The 16,429-nt window shown below is 68.7% G+C and overlaps 1 protein-coding gene across 8 annotated transcripts; it reads left to right on the top strand.

The window, feature by feature from the left end:
* The first annotated feature begins 1,073 nt into the window (after positions 1 to 1,073).
* Positions 1,074 to 16,429, top strand: FGFR3 (fibroblast growth factor receptor 3). 8 transcript variants are annotated; one of them, XM_060148913.1, is made up of 18 exons: positions 1,074 to 1,218; positions 1,588 to 1,798; positions 7,116 to 7,382; positions 7,526 to 7,579; positions 9,162 to 9,331; positions 9,415 to 9,538; positions 9,615 to 9,805; positions 11,402 to 11,546; positions 11,992 to 12,182; positions 12,534 to 12,679; positions 13,040 to 13,161; positions 13,239 to 13,349; positions 13,423 to 13,613; positions 13,696 to 13,818; positions 13,898 to 13,968; positions 14,180 to 14,317; positions 14,478 to 14,583; positions 14,697 to 16,429. In XM_060148913.1, exons 2-18 carry the CDS (start codon positions 1,687 to 1,689, stop codon positions 14,841 to 14,843), a joined length of 2,409 nt encoding a protein of 802 aa, XP_060004896.1. In that variant the 5' UTR covers positions 1,074 to 1,218; positions 1,588 to 1,686; the 3' UTR covers positions 14,844 to 16,429. The 8 variants fall into 8 exon arrangements, with proteins under 8 accessions (XP_060004896.1, XP_060004894.1, XP_060004895.1 ...); XM_060148911.1 differs by lacking the exon at positions 11,402 to 11,546 and adding an exon at positions 10,595 to 10,745; XM_060148912.1 differs by having other exon boundaries at positions 9,159 to 9,331.

The raw sequence follows: 16,429 nt of genomic DNA, 5'->3' as shown, positions 1-16,429 counted from the left end.
AGAGGCAGTTGGCTGGGGCAGCGCAGACCCAAGCCAGGTCACCCTCTCCCCTGTCTGGCTGCTGCAGGTCCCCGCCCCCCTGGGCTTGCCTGAAAGTGAGAGAAGAGCTCTCTTCCTTGCGAAGGGGGACACAGAAGCCACAGCCACACTGGGTCCTCCTGCCCTGCAGCGCCCCAGGACCCCGCACATCCCTGGCAGCTCAGGCTCTGCCACCAGCTCCCCCCTCGGCCTTCCTCCGAGCCCTAGGGTTGGCATCCCCCACCCAGGGCCCCCCAGCGCTGCTCTCCATTCTGATGTCTGGCGAGTACCCCATCTCCAAACTTCTTCCTCCTGGGGTAGTGGGGGTAGGTGAGCCTCTCTGGCGAGGCACTCACGCAGCTGAGCTCCAGTCGCTTAATAAAGCGTGTGCAACAGTCGCTTAATAAACGCAGGGGCGAGCCCGCAGCTTCCGGAGTCCCCTAGCGTTTCAACCCCAGGCGGGCAGGCAGAAGTGTCCTTCGCCCCCAGGCTTTCTGTGCTGCTCACGCCTCCGGGCTCAGCCTGTGCAGCTCCTTCTCTGTGAAGCCTCCCTGACACGTTTCACCCCCAGAGACCACCCTCTCTACACCGCCCCCTCCCTCCCAGCCTTCCGGGGCCTGAGCCCCTGGTGGGCGGCCGGGTGCTAACCGGGACTGCGCGCTGTGCAAATAGAAGCCTGCGCTCGGGCTCTCTGTGCGCCCGCCCCGCGCGGGGCCGCCCTCAGCGCAGGGCCCAGCGGTGCGACTGGGGGCCTCGCCGCGGAGCCGGGCTCCCACGCCCTCCGAGACCGCCGGGCGCCCCCGCCCCGCCCCGCCCCGCCCCGCCCCCTCTAATCCCCTCCGCGGGCAGAGGCGAGGCAAGCCGCGGCCCCGCCTCCGGACCGCCCCAGGGGAGGGGCGTGTCCCCGCGCCCGAGCGGGCCAGAGCGGGCGTGGCCGGGGCGGGGCGGGGCGGGCGCAGGCCGGCCCCCACTGGCTGCCGCGCGCCGGGCAGCCCGGGCTCAGTGCGCGGTGGCGGCGGCGGCGGCGGCGGCGGCGGCGGCGGCGGCGCGGGCAGCTGGCGCCGCGCGGTCCAGCTCGGCCGGGCGCACGGACGCACCGCCGAGCCGACGGCCGGTGGGACGGGGCGCAGGCGCTGGGCCGGCGGGCAGCGAGCGCGAGCCAGAGCCGCGCTCAGTGAGTCGGGCGCCCGCTGCTGCCAGGTTGGTGCGTGGGGACCCGGCGGGCGCGAGGGGACCAGGCGGGCGCGCGGCAGGTCCAGAGCGCGCGGCGGGCTCGGATCCCGAGCGGTCTCTGCGGCGGGGCCCGGCCGGGGCGCGGGCTTCCAGCTCTGGAAAGTTTGCAGCCGCCGCCGCCGCCGCCCTGGGAGGGCTCTGCAGCAGCCAGGGAGGGAAGGGGGAGGGAGGGACCGCGGCGGGGAGGCGGCGGCCGGCGCCAGGCGGCCCGGGAGCCCTGGGCGGCGGCGGCGGGCGGGGCGGACGGGGATCGGAGGGGCCGGGGCGCAGGAGCCCTGCCACCGCCGCCTTCGCCCCTGCGCGCCCGAGTAACGAGTTGCCTGCCTCCTCCAACAGACTCCCGAGTGGCGCCCTCCCGCCGGTGCCAGAACCGGGCCATGGGGGGCAGCATGCTGGCGCGCGCCGCCTGAGGACGTCGTAACACCCGCCCCAGCTATGGGCGCCCCGGCTTGCGCCCTCGCGTTCTTTGTGGCCGTGGCAGTCGTGATGACCGGCGCCGTCTCCGGGTCCCCGGGCATGGAGCAGCGCGTCGTGCGGAGAGCAGCAGGTACGGAAGGACCCGACGGGTACTGGGGAGGGGCACTGGGCCCCGGCAGGCAGAAGCGTCGGGGCCGGGGAACGGGCGCCTGGGTGGGTGTGGGGCGCCGGAGATCAGAGTGGGCCCCAGGGCTTGCTCTGGGCTGGCATAGCGGGGCCAGCGTCCGGGTTTCTGCCGCCCTCCCTCCCCGGGGATCGGGGCCAGAGCTGGCGCGGCAGTTTGTGGGGCGCCTGGAGCCGCAGGGCTGCCACCCAAGTGCGAGGCTGCGGCGGCGAGCCGGGCACCGCGGTGGCGTCCGCAACCCCCGCCCCCAGCGGTTCCCCAGTGGGGCGCAGCCTGCTCCCGGGCGCTGTCGGGAGGGCTTGGGGACTGCGTTTCCACGATTCCCATTGTTCCGCGGGTTCTGCACTGACGGACAGTTTCTGCTGTTGGTGCCTCTCCCCCCAGCCCCCTTCGGGCCCCAGTTCGTGGCCAGCGTCAGCCAAAGCGAGAGGTTGGACTTTGGAGGGAGGGTATGAGAGTGCGTCAGCCCGGGGCCGGGCCCCAGCCCCTCAGTGGCCTGCATGACCAGGTGACACCTAGTGCCTCCGTTTCCCCCCACCCAGCTCTCATGCCCTGTGAGTTAAGATGACTGCCCCCAGGGGTGTGCAGCGAACGCCAGGCGGGGGCCGGGAGGTGAGAGGGCGGATGTCCGAGCGATGTGGAGTCGCGGAACCCCGCTGGCGGTCAAGGTCCAGCGGGACGTCGAGGGTCTGCGAGGAGGGCCCGTAGAGCCTGGGCAGGGGCGGGGCGGGAGCGCGTCTTGGCACCGGGCCCTGACCCGCACACGCACAAGGCCCTCGAGGTGCAGCGCGCGCTGACCCACGCTGCGCCCGGCCGAGCGCTCCGGGTGCCCACGCCCCGCACACGCGCTGCCAGGCCCCGGCAGAGAGGGGAGGCCGTAGGGAGCCCGCCCCCTGGAGACCAACAACTCCGGGGCGCTGGCGAGGACCGGCGCGGGCGAGGGGGCTGCGCGCACCGCTGTCCCCAGCCCGGCGGCGGCGCGGAGGGAGGCCTTCGCCCGGTGAGCTCACGCCCCACCCGGGCGAGACCCGAACAGCCGCTCCTTTGTACCTCGGCGCGGCCACAGACCGCGCATTGATGGCGGCCGGGCCTCGCGGGGAGGTGTGAGTCGAGCGGCTGCGGGCGCGCAGTGCCAGGGAGGCGGCGGCCGCGGGCTGGACGGAGGCAGATGGCGGCCCGCCCCTCCCTGCGTCCCCCGCGCCCCTTCCTCCGGCGGCGGCTGCGGCCTCCCGGAACAATGTCATTTTTTTATGAATGAAAGTGGGCTCGGCGCTTGAATGTGCGTGTCATTCAGCGGCGTGACAGAGGCCGTCGGGAGGTCAGGGCGCGCTTTTAGCGCTTGCTAGGGCGGCCCCCGCTTCCAGGGGCGCAGAATAGGCGGCCGCGGGGGGAGCCCCGAATTAGCATTCGCATTCAGATAAAGATATTACTCCCTACGGCCGGGGAATGTCAAATAGCCCCGGGGGAGGGGGCGGCGGGCGGAGCTCCAGACCTCCCGGACCCCCTGCGGCGCGGAGGTGGGGCAGTGGCCCCCTCCTTCCCCGCCTCGGGAAACTGGCAGCGCCCCCACCAGATGCGGGCCTGGGGTAGAGCGTCCTGAGGACCCCCCCAGGGGCTGGGGTGCCCGCGCACCGGGGCCCCTGTCCCCGCAGTAAAGTTGGTGAAACAGGTAGTGAGTTGATAGGTCAATAAACCTAATCCGGTTCCTGAAGGAGCTGGGCCACGGGCCAGGCAGTAAAAATACAAAGGCCTCGTGAAATTTACAAAGGTCCCAGCCTGGCACTTCCCGAGGAACATAAATTACGGAGCCGGAGCTGGCAGGGGTCACGGACACTGGGGAAGGTGTCCGCCGCTGGACTGCCCTGGCCACCCCAGGCCCCGCCAGGGCGGCCTCCATCTCCGCACGAAGCCACTGGCGGGGGCCCCCGCCAGGCAGGAAGGTTGATGGGTGCCCCCCCCCCCCGCCAGGAGGGGCCTCGGGGGGTGAGGGTACTTCCCAGGAAGGCGCTGGCGGCACCCTCCCCCACCTGCTCCTCCTCAGGGCTGGACTTTGAGCCCCGCGGGCCTCTGGGTGGTTCATTAACCTGCGCTGAGCCTGAGGCTGGACCTCTGGCCTCTGAGCCCCTGCACTGAGCCAAAGGTGCCCCCGCCCCCCCAGGCCCTCAAGTCCCACCTGGGGCCCTATCTGGGGCCTGGTGCGCCCCATTTTACAGTTGAACCTAGAGGGGAGCTAGGGGTCTCCTTGAGGAGGTAGGCGGGGCGTCTGCCCAGGTACCGGTTTGGGGGAGCGGGTGGCCAGGCCGGCCTGAGTGATTTACAAGTGAATGAAAGGTGAGGAGCCTCTTCAGGCTGGGGGACCGGGGGGGCTCCCTGACCCCAGGCCCTGCTGGGCCCGAGGCTGCTGGCTGCCCACCCTGGTTCTGGTTGCTTTCCTGTAGCCTCAGTTTCCTCGCCTGTGCGGGATAACGGAAGGGTTGCTGGAGGATTAGGCTGGATAATCCTGTAAGCCCTCATTAGCCCGCCAGGCCTCCGGATCCCACCCCTTTCTTTTCCTCACTTTGTTACGAAACTTTTCATATTGTTTCCGGGTGGGGAGGGGACTGGGGAGGCAGGAAGGCCATGACTTCACGGTCCCTTTGGGGCACGCCTCCCGGCTATTTAAAGCATGTACCTGGCATCAGAGACCTTCACCCACATCCAGAGCCAGAGGGCTTTGCTCTTCCTCCGTCGTCAGCTCCAGGCGCCTCCTCTGAATCGGGTCTGGATTTGATGCTTGTTCCCTGGGGTCTCCTCCAGGCCCCTCTCACGGAGGGTGGCCCGACCCCTGCACACCCCACATGCATTGGGCGGGTCTCAACTGCAGTGGCCCCAGACCGGGAGCGAGTTCCGCCAGCAGGGCTCGCGGCCCTCCGGAGCAGGCTGGCACCACTCCGGCTGCGGCCTGGTGGACATCAATCCTGGGGTGTAGCCCTGGGGCAGGGGGGTCTCGCGCCCCCTATTTTCACCGGCTCCAGTGCTTTAACTGCTTGTGGTGGCCCCCCTGGCCTGCCAGTGGGGGAAACTGAGTCACGGGGCCCGTGAGTGGCAGATTCAGGAGGATTCTGGGCCTGGGAGACGTGCCCAAAGGCCCGGCTTGGCCCCTCCAGGACACAGTACCCCTTGGCGGCCCCCTCACCGAGCTCAGGCCTTTGGCGGGGGTGCAGGCTGGAACAGGTGCTGTGAGACCCACGGGGGTGGACATTCCACCTCTGCCCACCCCCGCATGGCACGTGGGCACCCACCATGGCACAGAGGACATTTGTCTTCCCACGTGTGTGGCGCCAGTGCCTGTGTGGGTGTGGACGGGCCCCCTTTTGTTGATCAAGAAAGCCTCCTTCCTGAGGCCATTGTGGTGGGAGCTGAGTAGCCCACCGCCCCTAGGCAGAGTGCCCCCTCGGGCCCTGCCCGTCACTCTGTGTCCCCCCGCCTGACACCACCGCCGCCCCCGCCTTGGCGTTGCCTGGTCTCCCCCGGGTCCTCTGTGGCGCGGAGTGGATTGGATCTGCAGGAAGTGGAGGTGCTACTGCCGTCCCTGCCCTGGTCCGGAGGTCCCCGGCCTCTACGGCCACCTAGTGGAGCAGGGTCCTGGGCAGGTCCGGGGCTGGCCCTCGGCGGAGTGCTGGGTCCTCCCAGCCCCCTGCTGGACCAGGTTGAAGCGAATACTTGTGCGGATGGCTTGACCTGCCTTTGCCACCCAGACCAAACCGGAACCAACCACTGTTGCCCTTGGGCCAGGGCCTGGGGCTGAGGCAGCCGCAGCCAGCCTGTTCTCGGCCTTCTGGGGGGCCTCAGCCGGCTCCCGGCACTGGGTGGTCCCCACATAACACCGTGGCCGGGACTGGGGGTCTGAAAGTCAAGCCAGGAGCCCCCTGACTGTGGGGACCCTGGGAATGCAGACCCCATGGGCACCTCAGGGACCCTTCTGGTGGGCGCCGAGCTTGTGGAACCTCCTGAGGTGGGGGGCAGAATGGGGCCCATCAGAGGAGCCAGGGACTGGCATGGCCAGAACGGGCAGCTGGGCCCTCGAATCTAGGCCGTGCGTCGGCAGAATGACAAGTAACGGTGTGACCGACCCAGCTGGGTCTGCGTGGTGGGACCACCCACCCCTGTCCCGGGCCCAAAGCCCAGGCTGCCTGCCTGCGCGGTGCATTGCCCAGCTCTGGCAGGGAGGCCTGGGGGGGCTGGTCAGCCCCTGGGTCCCAGGCCTTGTTGGCCCCTTGGGATCTGGACAGCCACTGGTCAGGGGAGGGGCGCAGGGGCCACAGTGGACATCCGCCCTCGGCAAGGACTCTCCACCCCGACTTCTCGGCACCTGCGGGGAGAGGTGGGCCGGGCCTCCTCAGCCTGGCCTGGCGGTGCCTGCTCTGGCCTCGCCGCCAGCCGAGTCTGCAGTCTTCCCCCCCTCGCCGGTGTCCATCTGTAAGATGAGGGGTCCTAGGTCCCCTCACCCCACTGGCCACAACTGGTACCACGTCTGTGTATTTCTAGCCTCCTTCTGGGTATGTGTTCTCTCTGATTTACTGCGGAGGTGTCGTCTGAGTCGGGGTTCAGGCTGTCCATGCCCCTGAGAGCCTCCACTCTGGGCTGGCCTTGCCGGCATCAGCTTGGGGCTCTTCTGGAAGGCTTGGGGGTGTTGTCTGACTGCGGCGCTCCCTTCTGGGGCTGGGCAGGTCCCGAACTGGTTTTGAAGCCAAGATGAGGGGTGGGGGGCACCAGGTGGGCACCCCCTCCTGGGATGAATTGTCTTGTCACTACCCCGCTCGTCCCCACCTCCGAGCCTCTGTTTTAGCTGAGGTCGGCCAAACACAGCACGCCCACCTCCTGCTTCGCTGCTGCCCGTGAGGTCGGAGCGGATGCTGCATTTCTAAATCACTGAAAAGAATCAAAGGAAAATTGGACGCTCTGGAACTGGAGTGTTCCGTGTCTACAGACAGCGCTGGACTGGAGCGGCCCCTCCCGCTTCCTCGCGTGTCCTCTGCATAAGCGCTACCACAGCAGGGTCGTCCTCGGGACGGAGACCTGGTGGCACTACGAACAGTGCCCGCGCCCGGCCCTGTGGGACAGTCGGCAGGACCACAGGCTCTTCCGTCTCCTGGGCCCACCTCAGCCCCCACAGGCCCCAGCCTCCCCCCGGCGCGTGCGGTGCCACAGTGTGGGGTGCGGAGCCCCCCGGCGCCCCTGGTTTGGGGCGCGCCTGCCTCATGGGCCCCCATCTTGCCCGCAGAGGTCCCGGGCCCTGAGCCTGGCCAGCAGGAGCTGGTCTTTGGCAGCGGGGACACCGTGGAGCTGAGCTGCCACTGGCCCGCGGGGGCTCCCTCAGGGCCCACGGTCTGGGTGAAGGACGGCGTGGGGCTGGCGCCCTCAGACCGCATCCTGGTGGGGCCGCAGCGGCTGCAGGTGCTCAACGCCTCCCATGAGGACGCCGGGGCCTACAGCTGCCGCCAGCGCCTCACGCAGAGTGTCCTGTGCCACTTCACCGTGCGCGTGACAGGTAGGGCCTGCTGGGGCCCACGACGCTCCCGAGGGTCCTGGTGGCCTTGGGGGAGGGGAGGCCCCCGGAGGCGCCGTCGGAGTGAGGGGCCCCTGCCTGGTCGCAGGGCCACCTCCCACATTTCCCTCTCGCCTGCGCTACAGATGCTCCGTCCTCAGGAGACGATGAAGATGGGGAAGACGAAGCTGAAGACACAGGTGAGGCCGGGTTCCAGGCGCGCGGGGCTGCCCAGGGCTGGGGACCGACCTCCCACTGGGGCCCTGCTCACCAGGCAGGGGAGAGACCGAGGTCTGGGGGCCACCTCCGTAGGGGCCCCTTAGTGTGGGGTGGCGGCGATGCGTGCCCAGCTCTGGGCTCCGGGTGGCAGGTGACGGGTGGGATGGGGCACCGTGCTGTGGGGAGGGGACTGGGGCCCGGGTCTCCAGGAGCAGCCGGGGGGGCCGGTGTGGCCGGGGCCGGGGCAGTGAGGCCTGTGGGCGAGGTGGCCCGTCCCACGTGTGCCTGAGACAGGGCAGGCGGCAGCGGACAGAGGGGTTAGGGCCGGTGGGGGGCGACTGAGACAGTGCGGGTGGGGGGGGGTGGCGCTGAGCAGCAGGGACAGCAGGTCCCGGCATATCACTGTGAAGGGGCTGCGCGGTGCTTTCCGGTGACAGGCTGAGGTGACAGCGCCTGGAACAGTGAGCAGCAAGGGCTTTGCCCAGCGGGCGGGGGCCGGCTCAGGGAGGTGGCGTCTGGTTTTGGAGGAGCTGAGTTTGAGATGCCCCGAGATGCGGGACGGGGGTGAGGGCCCGGCGGGCGCCCCGCCGCCTCCCGCCTGTCCCCTGTGTGTCCCGCTCGCCCTGGCGGTCCCAGGCAGGGGGTTGGCGTTCTTCTTCCTGAGTGGGCTCAGGGCCACGCAGCAGGGCTGCTGGCAGAGCTGCCTTCCTGAAGGCATCGCGGTCTCCAGTCCCAGGGAACGGCCCCTCCCTGCCGGGCTCCCCGGGCCACCCTGGGGTGTCTGACACCGGCCCCCAGAGCTCTGGAGGCGCCACCCCCGGCGCCTGCCCACACTGCTCCCCACCCGGGCTTCGGCACCCTCTCGGAGGTGGCTGCACGGATGGCAGCAGGGTCGCGGGGAAAGGCTCCCTCCCTCCTGGGGACACCCACCCAGCCTCCCCGTGGTGGGAATGCAGCCTCACCCCAGCCCCAAGGGAGAAAAGCCAGTTGGGCTGTGAGGGTGGGGGTGGGACGGTCCTGGAAAACAGGATGGGGGAGCAGGGCCTCCCAGACACCCTTTCACCGCGTCCCCACCTGGCGCCCATGGTGTGGAGAGTGGCTCCTGGCTGGTCTCAAGGCTCCGGGTTCTGCGGGTGGCTGGGTCTTGCCTCCTGGTGAGCTCCCGAGGCCTGGCCCTGCCCGTGCATGCAGCCGGGCTTCCTAGCCCGCTGTGACCTGGTCCCTCTGCGGGCTGCGTCTCCCCTCTGGTGGGCCTGCCTGGGTGGGTGGGTGCTCCCCTGGGAGGACACCTTTGCGTCGTGAAGGCTCCTGGGCCGTGGTGTGGCGCCCGGGGTCCTCTCGGCTGGAGGAGGTGCTTGAGGGAAGTGGACGGGAAGGGAGGGGACCTGGCTTTTGAATGCCGGGAGGTGGCCACCTGAGGCCACCGAAGGCTCGTCCAGCCCAGGCAGGGGTCTTCAAAAGGCCGACCTTTCCTACACAGGAGGGGAGACTGAGGCTGGCGCGGGGCAGGCAGGCCTCTACTCCCACCCTGGTCACAGCCTTCCCGCGCCCTTCTGCCAGCAGGGGCCCCTTACTGGACACGGCCCGAGCGGATGGACAAGAAGCTGCTGGCGGTGCCGGCGGCCAACACGGTTCGCTTCCGCTGCCCAGCCGCCGGCAACCCCACCCCGTCCATCTCCTGGCTGAAGAACGGCAAGGAGTTCCGAGGCGAGCACCGCATCGGGGGCATCAAGGTGGGCCCGGCGGGGGGCGCTGGGGCCTCGGTGCCGGCCAGCAGGGCACAGCCCGCCGTCCGCTCACCCGTGTCCACCTGCAGCTGCGGCACCAGCAGTGGAGCCTGGTCATGGAGAGCGTGGTGCCTTCGGACCGCGGCAACTACACGTGCGTCGTGGAGAACAAGTTCGGCAGCATCCGGCAGACGTACACTCTGGACGTGCTGGGTGAGGCCCGGGCTGGCGGGTGCGGGCGGCAAGCGGGCGCGGCTCAGGCAGCCTCTGAGCGCCCCCTGTCCCGCAGAGCGCTCCCCGCACCGGCCCATCCTGCAGGCGGGGCTGCCCGCCAACCAGACGGCGGTGCTGGGCAGCGACGTGGAATTCCACTGCAAGGTGTACAGCGACGCACAGCCCCACATCCAGTGGCTCAAGCACGTGGAGGTGAACGGCAGCAAAGTGGGGCCCGACGGCACACCCTATGTCACGGTGCTCAAGGTGGGCCCCGCCGCGCCGCTGGCTGGGTGGGGCAGGCGGGCTGGGGGCGGGGGACTCCTTGCAGGTGAGCCATCGGGCCCGGCCCCGCGGGGGCCCCTTTCGCCGGGGACAGGGAGGGCATCCCAGGCAGGAGGCCTGTCGTGTTTAAAGGGACGGGGGTCGGGGCACAGGCTTTGGACCTGCGGGGAGAAGCAGCGGGGGGGTCGGCTCGGGAGGTGGGGCCCGGCCCAGCACGCCAGGACCTACAGTGAGCCCTGTGTCCTTGCGCCCTTGTCTGCCTTCAGACGGCCACCCGCCCACCTCACTGGGCCCTCAGGGCAGGACCGCCTGAGCTTTGTTCCCACGGCCCCGGGGGTGGGGGCGCCCCGAGTTGGGGTGATTGCGACACTTGCAGCCCAAAGAGAAACATCTGTTTAGAGATGAGATGGGCCTGCGGGGCGGGAGCAGGGGTCCAGACTAGCCGCGGGGCGGTGCCGGGTGCTCTCGGCCCGGCCGTGTGGCAGCCGGGGCCCCCGCGGTGGGCAGCTCCAGTGCCCTGGGAGGGCGTCTCTGAGCGCCACCAGCCAGGGCTGCGCTCCGGGCTGTTGGGGTGGATGAGGGGAAGGCGCATCCGCGGAGACGACAGCCGCCTCCAGGCAGCCTTCCTAGCTGGCACAGCCTAGTCCGCCCATCCGCTCCTTGGGGGTCTCAGAGCCTCAGAGCCTGGGGTCTAGACAGGCCCGCTCCTGCGCGGCCACTTCCATGCCCGGCGGGGCTTCCGCGCCTGAGCCGGGTCTCTTGTCCCTGCAGTCGTGGATCAGTGAGAGTGTGGAGGCCGACGCGCGCCTCCGCCTGGCCAATGTGTCCGAGCGCGACGGGGGCGAGTACCTCTGTCGAGCCTCCAATTTCATAGGCGTGGCTGAGAAGGCCTTTTGGCTGCGTGTTCACGGGCCCCAAGCAGGTAACAACTCTGTCCCACGCCTGCCTGGCACGCCGAGCTCCAGCTCCGACGCCCTGGCCCTGCGCCCACCCGCACGCCCCGCCGCTCGTGCCCCGTCCCCGGCTCACACTCTGCTCCTGGCGTGGCCACATCTGCGCCGCCGCCTCTCTGGCCTCCGCCGTGACCGCCTGCTTTGAGCCCCCGTGGCCTGTGCCGACCCGCCTGCACCCCCGTGCGCACTCCTCCCCCCACCCCCCTGCCCGGAGGACCTCAGCCCCGAGGCCGGGCCGGAGCCCGTCTTCCGCTGCTCTGGCTCTCGCGCTCTCCCTCCATCCCTCTCTCTGGCCCCTGCTCCCGCTGCTGCTCACTTCCTGCCCGTCTCTGTCGCCTGCCCGCCCGCCTCCCCTCCTGGTGCGCGCTAACCCCTCCTGCTGTGCTGCCGGTCGCACGCCTGGCTCACCTGGGACAGAGGACTTGCCGGTGGAGGGACTGGCTTCAGGCTCGGTGTGGACGCACGAGGCAGGGGGCCCTCGGCCGCCGTGGCCGTGGCCGTGGCCGTGGTGGTGGTGGCGGCGTTTTCCTTGCAGCCTGGCTGGATCGTCGCCGCGTGGACTCTGGCTGTGGTGCCCGCGGGAGGTGCTGGCGCTCTCCTATCGCGCTCTGTTCTTTCTTTGTAGACGGCGGGCGCTAACACCACCGACAAGGAGCTAGAGGTTCTGTCCTTGCGCAATGTCACCTTTGAGGACGCGGGGGAGTACACGTGTCTGGCGGGCAATTCTATCGGGTTTTCCCATCACTCTGCGTGGCTGGTGGTGCTGCCAGGTACCAGCTCCTGCTGCGCTCGCTCTGCGCCTGTCCTCTCGGGGCTGCAGCTCGGGACACGCCAACGCCATCGGGGACAGGCAGGGGACCGCAGAGCCCTCGAGCCAGGCCCTGTGCCCGGTATGGGGACAGAGCCCACACGGCCCTGTCTTGGCCCAGAGGGCCTCCCTCGAGCGCCCCATCCCAACGGGGTCCCCCGCAGCCGATACGGTGGCTTTGGTGTCTCCCGGGTGGCGGGTGAGGGTGCCGCTGGCTCCGCTGGGCTCTTTCTGTCCTGGGTCTGCCCCTCCTGGCCCAGGCATTTCTGGCTGCTGGACCTTCAACGAGTAGGCCCTTCAGGCCTCAGCGCTCGCACCAGGGGAGCTGAGCCCCCGGCCCGGCCCAGGGCGGCCCGCGGGGGCTCCTGGGAGGCTGGGCCAGGCCCCCAACGCCCGTGTCTTTGCAGCTGAGGAGGAGCTGGTGGAGGCTGGTGAGGCTGGCAGTGTGTACGCAGGTGTCCTCAGCTACGGGGTGGGCTTCCTCCTCTTCATCCTGGTGGTGGCCGCTGTGACCCTCTGCCGCCTGCGCAGCCCCCCCAAGAAGGGCCTGGGCTCGCCCGCCGTGCACAAGGTCTCCCGCTTCCCGCTCAAGCGACAGGTAACAGAAAGTAGATACCAGGTTCCGAGCCGCCCGTGCCCCTGCCCCGGCCTCCCGGGCTCCCACGCTCAGTCCCCTTCCTAGTGTCAAGGCCTGGGGCCTGGGGCCTGCCCGGGGACAGCCCTTCTGCTGTGGGGGGCGCCGAGCCCTCAGTGGTCTCTGTGGTCACCGCACAGAGCCGGGTCACTCTGGGCACAGAGCATTTTAGAAGTCTTCGCTCAGTGCTGTGCAGGAGTCAGGCAGCCATCCCAGGCCTGGCCTCGGCCTACGGTCTGAGGGGGCCGCACCCTCGCCCCCGCGCCCCGGCCGTGCGGCCCCGCAGCACCAACCTGCCCCTGCTGACCCAAGCAGGTGTCCTTGGAGTCCAGCTCGTCCATGAGCTCCAACACGCCGCTGGTGCGGATCGCCCGGCTGTCCTCGGGGGAGGGCCCCGCGCTGGCCAACGTCTCTGAGCTCGAGCTGCCCGCCGACCCCAAGTGGGAGCTGTCCCGGGCCCGGTCAGTGGTGTGCGAAGGCCTGGGGCCCTGGCCCGGGGGGGCGGGGGGCGCACACACGGTGGGGGCCGGTGGTGGGGAGGGGCCCCACTCGGACCCGGCTGCATTCAGATGGGAATCAGGTAGTCCACTGCCGGAGATGGGGCTGGGGCGTGGCGGGGAGGACCCGCCCCAGGAAGTGCTCTCACCGGCCCAGAGGCCGGGGTGGGGGGGGGTGGGGGCAAGGTCCCCCACCAGCACGAGCACGGTCGCCGGGGCGAGGGTGGTGGGCTTCCTGGAGGCGGTGGCACTGCACCTCAGGCTGCCTGGGACAGTGCCTCGAGCGGGCGGGCGTGCTCATCGCTTCTCTGCTTTTGCCGCCAGGCTGACTCTGGGCAAGCCTCTCGGGGAGGGCTGCTTCGGCCAGGTGGTCATGGCGGAGGCTATCGGCATCGACAAGGACCGGGCTGCCAAGCCCGTCACGGTGGCGGTGAAGATGCTGAAAGGTGAGGGAGGGACGTGGCGAGGGGAGCCTGGACGAGGCTGGGGCGGCCCAGCCTGACAAAACCTCCTCCCTGCACAGATGACGCCACAGATAAGGACCTGTCGGACCTGGTGTCCGAGATGGAGATGATGAAGATGATCGGGAAACACAAGAACATCATCAACCTGCTGGGCGCCTGCACGCAGGGCGGTGGGTGCTGGGCCCGTGGTGGGCGACGGGCGGCCCCCAGGTGCAGCCCCCTCTGAGACCCCGGTGCTCGCAGGGCCCCTGTACGTGCTGGTGGAGTACGCGGCCAAGGGCAACCTGCGGGAGTACCTGCGGGCGCGGCGGCCCCCGGGCACGGACTACTCCTTCGACACTTGCCGGCTGCCCGAGGAGCAGCTCACCTTCAAGGACCTGGTTTCCTGCGCCTACCAGGTGGCGCGGGGCATGGAGTACCTCGCCTCGCAGAAGGTGAGCACCGGCGGGGCCGGGCCGGCCGGGGGGCGGAGGGAGCAGCCGGTGGCGACCGCCTCAACCCCGGTCCTGTCCCCAGTGCATCCACAGGGACCTGGCCGCCCGCAACGTGCTGGTGACCGAGGACAACGTGATGAAGATCGCGGACTTTGGCCTGGCCCGCGACGTGCACAACCTCGACTACTACAAGAAGACCACCAATGTGAGCCCGGCCTGGGGAGGGTGGGGGACTCAAGCCGGGAGGGCGCCCGGCGGTCAACAAGCCCCGTTCCTCCTCCCAGGGCCGCCTGCCCGTGAAGTGGATGGCGCCCGAGGCCTTGTTTGACCGCGTCTACACCCACCAGAGTGACGTGTATGTGGCCCCCAGACCCGGGCGGGGGTGGGGTGGGGAGCCGGGCGGGGCACAGGCCACACCAGGGCAGGGGCCGGGGAGCTGTGGGGCAGAGCCGGCCACCATCGGTAGCCCCCTGCACCCCACTGGGGTCTGTCCTGGGGCTTCCGCATGCACGGGGGACCGCGGGCGGCAGGGTGGGCTGACGGTGCCGCGCCCCCGCCGCCCACAGCTGGTCCTTCGGTGTCCTGCTCTGGGAGATCTTCACGCTGGGGGGCTCGCCGTACCCCGGCATCCCCGTGGAGGAGCTCTTCAAGCTGCTGAAGGAAGGCCACCGCATGGACAAGCCGGCCAACTGCACGCACGATCTGTGAGCGCACGCACCCGCCTGTCACCTCGGGACCCCGCTGGGCCCCCACTGAGCCCCGCCCCCGGGCAGGGGGAGGGCCGGCCTCGAGGCTGTTCCCAAGGGAGGGGGACTGGCGCGGTGCGCGGGCGCAGGGCAGGGCCCACCTGAGCGCCGCCCGCAGGTACATGATCATGCGTGAGTGCTGGCATGCCGTGCCCTCCCAGAGGCCCACCTTCAAGCAGCTGGTGGAAGACCTGGACCGCGTGCTCACCGTTACGTCCACCGACGTGAGTTCGGGCCCCACTGCCGCCCCCCGCCCACCCCCCGCCCCGGGCCTGGACAGCTCGGGCGTTGGAGGTGGCGTAGCACTGACCGCAACCCCACCCCGGCCCGCCTGCAGGAGTACCTCGACCTGTCGGTGCCCTTCGAGCAGTACTCGCCGGGCGGCCAGGACACCCCCAGCTCCGGCTCCTCAGGGGACGACTCCGTGTTCGCCCATGACCTGCTGCCCCCGGCCCCGCCAGGCAGCGGGGGCTCGCGGACGTGAAGGGCCGCGGCCTGCGGGCCAAGCCCCCATCAACGTGAGAGCGGACCCCAGCCTGCCGTGCTGCCACTGGTGTGCCGTGACCAACGGGTCTCACCGGCCTGGGCTCAAGACCTGGAACAGGTGGACAGATGGACAGACAACTTCCACATGTGTGCATGTGTGCACTCGTGTGTGCTCGGGGTCCCCGGCTTGCCCGCCCTGCTGTATGGTGACCTCCTGGCCACCTGGGCCGGCAGCACCGGTGGACCGGACGTAGAATGTAAGGGGCTTCTCCCGTGGGGCTCCTCAGGGCAGGGAGCCGGGCCCCTCCCCAGGCTCCCCTGACCCCCGCTGCCACCCCACAGGGAGCATCGGGGTGGGCCGGGCTCCAGTGTCCAGAGTGGGCTGAGGCCCCCCCTCCAAGTGCCCAAGCTGAGCCTACAGGGAAGCCCCCGTGTGGCACACCTCCCACCCAAGTGGCACCTTGCGCCTGGGGTGAGTGTTAGCGGCTCCCCACCTCCAGGCCTCCCCACTTCCCACCTTGACTCTCAGAGACTGAAATTACGGGTACCTGAAGGCGGGAGCCTTTAACTTCTATCCGAAAGGTTTATTCCAGAAATGAGTGTACATTTATATAAATAGATGCTGTGTATATGATATACACATACATATATATATAAATATCTATATGGAGGCAGGCTGGTACAACTGAGGCACGGGGCCCTGAGGGTGCAGGGGCCGGGGTGCCCTAGTCGAGCGAGGCGCCCTGGGGGCTCGCCGTTGAGGCGCCAAAGCCAGCAGAGGTTGGAGGGGCTTTTCTGGCACCGCAGTTTTGTTTTAACAGTTGTTCCTGGACCTGTATGTTTGTAAAGCTATTTATCGACCCCCAGAGCCTGTGTCCCCGTCACTCCCCAGGCCCCCGGCGTTCGGCCAGCTGCACGGCAGAGGCTTCAGTTTTAACTTATTAACAGTGAGATGGTTTATGCTTTGTTTAGGGGCATTGCTGAGGGTGTGCCCAGCCCACACCCCAAGGCCGGAGCCAGCCCCCTGGCACCCTAAAGGGTCGTTAATAGTTTGAGATGATTCCGAGGGGATATTTTATTTCCTTTGGCCTTCTTTTGCAGGAGAAGTAATTTCTATAGGATTTTTCTTTAGGAGATTTATTTTTTTAGACTTCAAAGCAAGCTGGTATTTTCATACAGGTTCTTCTAATTGCCACGTGTTGCAGGCAGGGAGGCAGTTTCGGGGCGGGGGGGCAGCCCTGCATGCAGGTTCAGATGTTAGATGTTACAAGTTTATATATATCTATATATATAATTTATTGAGTTTTTACAAGACGTATTTGCGGTAGATTTAACACTTCTTACGCAACGCTTCTAGACTTTTGTAGCCCGGACTACCTTTCAAAGCTTGGGAGAGAAAGCCACAAATTCAGTTTTGTTACTTTTTGTACTGTTAATGGCCCTGAGTTTGGGCGGCTGTTCTCTGCTTGTCAGCGGGCTCAGGGTGGTCTCGGTTCTCAGGGCCCCCAGCCTTGTGGGGGCCAAAGGTGTTGGCCCAAACCAGCAGACGTGCTTTCCAAAAAATAAACAGACAACTGGTTCAGA

Source organism: Lagenorhynchus albirostris, chromosome 4 (assembly GCF_949774975.1).
Source record: "Lagenorhynchus albirostris chromosome 4, mLagAlb1.1, whole genome shotgun sequence".
Lineage (NCBI taxonomy): Eukaryota > Metazoa > Chordata > Mammalia > Artiodactyla > Delphinidae > Lagenorhynchus > Lagenorhynchus albirostris.
This window is presented reverse-complemented; position numbering and strand designations above follow the sequence as displayed.

What these genes read in the sequence shown, in the direction of transcription:
- FGFR3 (XM_060148909.1), top strand. Translation starts at nt 1,687, where the DNA reads ATGGGCGCCCCGGCTTGCGCCCTCGCGTTCTTTGTGGCCGTGGCAGTC. An exon ending in ACTACAAGAAGACCACCAAT is followed by an intron (nt 13,819 to 13,897) that starts GTGAGCCCGGCC and finishes TCCTCCTCCCAG; the next exon opens with GGCCGCCTGCCCGTGAAGTG. An exon ending in GCCAACTGCACGCACGATCT is followed by an intron (nt 14,318 to 14,477) that starts GTGAGCGCACGC and finishes CGCCGCCCGCAG; the next exon opens with GTACATGATCATGCGTGAGT.